The sequence below is a fragment of the Asparagus officinalis genome, chromosome 9 (assembly GCF_001876935.1).
Source record: "Asparagus officinalis chromosome 9, Aspof.V1, whole genome shotgun sequence".
Lineage (NCBI taxonomy): Eukaryota > Viridiplantae > Streptophyta > Magnoliopsida > Asparagales > Asparagaceae > Asparagus > Asparagus officinalis.
In genome coordinates this window covers 66,237,717-66,240,928 of record NC_033802.1, presented here as the reverse complement: position 1 = coordinate 66,240,928, position 3,212 = coordinate 66,237,717, and the positions used below count along the sequence as shown (strand labels likewise).

The 3,212-nt window shown below is 47.2% G+C and overlaps 1 protein-coding gene across 1 annotated transcript; it reads left to right on the top strand.

Moving 5' to 3' along the window:
• On the top strand, positions 234–1,262 carry LOC109823570. Its single transcript, XM_020389847.1, has one exon. The coding sequence runs from the start codon at positions 234–236 to the stop codon at positions 1,260–1,262; it is 1,029 nt and encodes a 342-aa protein (XP_020245436.1).

The window sequence follows — 3,212 nt, the reverse complement described above, 5'->3', positions numbered from 1 at the left end:
ACATTCCAAACTATTACATTTTTGGAACTGGGGCGTGACAAGGTTTTTTAGTGGTATCAGAGCCAGGTTTAGGAATTGTTGTCTCATCCTGTATACAAGTAGAAACTAAGATTGAGCTAAAAATAGAGCATGTATAGAATGAGTCATTTCCTTTCCAGAAATACATCCTTTGACTTCCATTTCTCTGATTCTCAAGTCCTAATCTCGACCAATCTCATTTTCAGGTGATCACTATGGCCCCAAAACGTCGAACCCCTGCTCTAGTTGTCCCTGAGGGACACCAAGTTGACCAGGCTGATCTTGCAGAAGCGATTTGGGACCTGGTAGCTCATAATCATCAGAGGGACGAGCAGCAGCAAGTTGCAAGGCCGGGCAATGTGTCTGATTTTCGGAAGCTCAACCCGCAACACTTTGCTGGGACTGAAGGCGGATATGAGGCCGAGATGTGGTTGCAGACCATGGACCGCTTATTGAGAGCAGCAAAGATACCAGATGAAGACCGAGTTGATATTGTTCAGCTGCAGCTCATTAATGTAGCCAGAACCTGGTGGGAGATACCAGATGAAGACCGAGTTGATATTGTTCAGCTGCAGCTCATTAATGTAGCCAGAACCTGGTGGGACGCCGAGGAGGAGAAGCTGCCTAAGCCGATTTCATGGGAGACATTTCGGGAGAGTTTCCTAGAGGCATTTTTTCCGAAGACAGCTCGTCTGGAGATGCAGAGGCAGTTTGTTATGTTGAGGCAGAGAGCTAGTACAGTGGATGAGTATGTAGCAGAATTTGCCAAGCTCAGCGGGTTTGCCCTGGGAATGGTATCGAATGAGGTGGATAAGGGACAGAGGTTCATGCAGGGTCTGAACTTTGAGATCCAGACTCAGATTTACAGTCAGAAGGGGGTTGAGACTTATGCGGATGTCCTAGAGGCAGCTCGGAAAGCAGAACAGTTGATTGGGATCATGAACTCGGTGAAGAGAGGGGCAAACAAGCGCCCCGCAGGACAAAACTCGGGAGGTAACCAGCAGAAGCCTCAGATGGGAGGAGCACCAGCCAAGCGCCAGCAGACAGGGACTTCGAGACCAGCTCCACAACCAACCAACATGATCTGCCATTTCTGTAGCAAGCCAGGGCACTTGATGAAGGACTGCAGGCGAGCTAATGTGTTGTGCTTAGCATGTGGGGTGGCGGATCATCAGATCACCACTTGTCCTAGTAGAGGAGCCACAGGAGGATTTCCAGGTAGAGCGATAGTACCAGCAGGCTAGACTAGACAGGGTGGACAATAGTTGAGGCCACCACTTCCTACGCAGCAGCAGATGTTTCGAGGACATCAGAGGGGTCAACAATTTCAAGGTCAGAGACAGTGGAGGGGTCCTCAGTTCCAGCACCCATATCAGCCACCGTATCAGCAGAGGCACCCAGGGCCATACGGTTAGCAAGCTCAGCAGCAGCAGAGACAAGGTCATGTTATGACACTTACCACTAAGCAGGCAGATGCGTTTGGAGATGTAGTCACAAGTATCATTTTGGTTTATTCAGTCCCTGCATTTACCCTATTTGATTCTGGGGAATCGCACTGTTTTATATCTACTCAGTTCGTTGTACGACACACTATCCCATGTGATAGTTTAGAGGCTAGCTGGAATATACATACAGGCAGTGGGGTGTTAATGTCTAGTAGGGAGTGTAAGAGATGCCCAGTGGTAGTTTGTGGTAGGGAGCTATTTGCAGACTTGTTGGTGATTGACACTAGCGGGTTCGATGTTATTTTGGGGATGGATTGGCTCTACAACCTTCATGCGACGATCGACTGCCGACGCAGAAGCGTGGTGTTCAAGATACCAGGCCACCCGGAGTTTGAATTCATGAGTGGAAGCAAGGTGATGGAACAGCCAGAGTATCGAGCAGGCATGGATGGATTATTAACCTATATAGAGGTGGAGGAAAAGCCTATACCAGAAATTGTCAAGGAGTTCCTTGATGTTTTCCCTGATGAATTGTCGGGTTTGCCACCAGATCGAGAGATAGAGTTCGTCATTGATATTATTCCAGGGGTTGCACCTATTTCAAAACCACCTTACCGGATGCCAATAGCAGATTTAGAAGAGTTGCGAAAGCAGGACCAGGAGTATCTTGATAAGAAATTTATCAGGCTTAGTACTTCACCTTGGGAAGCACCAGTGGTGTTAGTGCCAAAGCCGGATGGTAGCCGAAGAATGTGTATTGACTACAGAGAATTGAATCGGGTTACTATCAAAAATAAATACCCAATTCCCAGGATTGATGACCTTTTTGATCAGCTCGGAGATGCTCGGGTGTTTTCTAAGCTGGACCTCAAGTCGGGTTATCATCAGTTGAAGGTGAGGAAAGAAGACATACCCAAGACTGCATTCCGCACACGGTACGGGCATTATGAGTTTTTGGTGATGCCATTCGGAGTGACAAATGCTCCATCTACATTTATGAGCTTGATGAACAAGGTGTTTTCCCAGTATCTTGACCAGTTTGTTGTGGTGTTCATCGATGACATTCTTGTGTACTCCAAGACCAAGGAAGATCATGCAGAGCATCTAAGGACGGTGTTGGAAATCCTACGGAAGGAGAAGCTTTATGGAAAATTGAACAAGTGTGAGTTTTGGCTGGAGCAAGTGTCCTTCTTGGGGCATGTGATTTCAGGAGCAGGTATCTCTGTAGACCCGAAGAAGGTTGGCGGTGTTGAGGTTAGAACCGCCTACATCTGTGACAGAAGTACGAAGTTTCTTGGGGATGGCTGGATATTATAGGAAGTTCATAAAGGATTTCGCTAAGATTGCAGGACCACTTACTAGGCTGACTCGGAAGGAGGTCAAGTTTGTGTGGGTTCCAGAGTGCCAAGCAGCATTTGAGGAGTTAAAGAGGAAGTTGACAACAGCACTAGTTTTGACAATTCCAAATGAGTCGGGAGGATTTGTAGTGCACACGGATGCTTCTGGGTTGGGTTTAGGTTGTGTTCTGATGCAACATGGGAAGGTAGTAGCTTATGCATCTAGGCAGTTGAAGACACATGAGAGAAACTACCCGGTTCATGATCTGGAATTGGCGGCGGTTATTTTTGCATTGAAGCTTTGGCGGCACTATCTTTTAGGGCAGAGAGTGGAGGTGTACACAGATCATAAAAGTTTAAAGTATATCTTCACTCAGAAGGAGCTCAACATGAGACAACGCAGGTGGTTAGA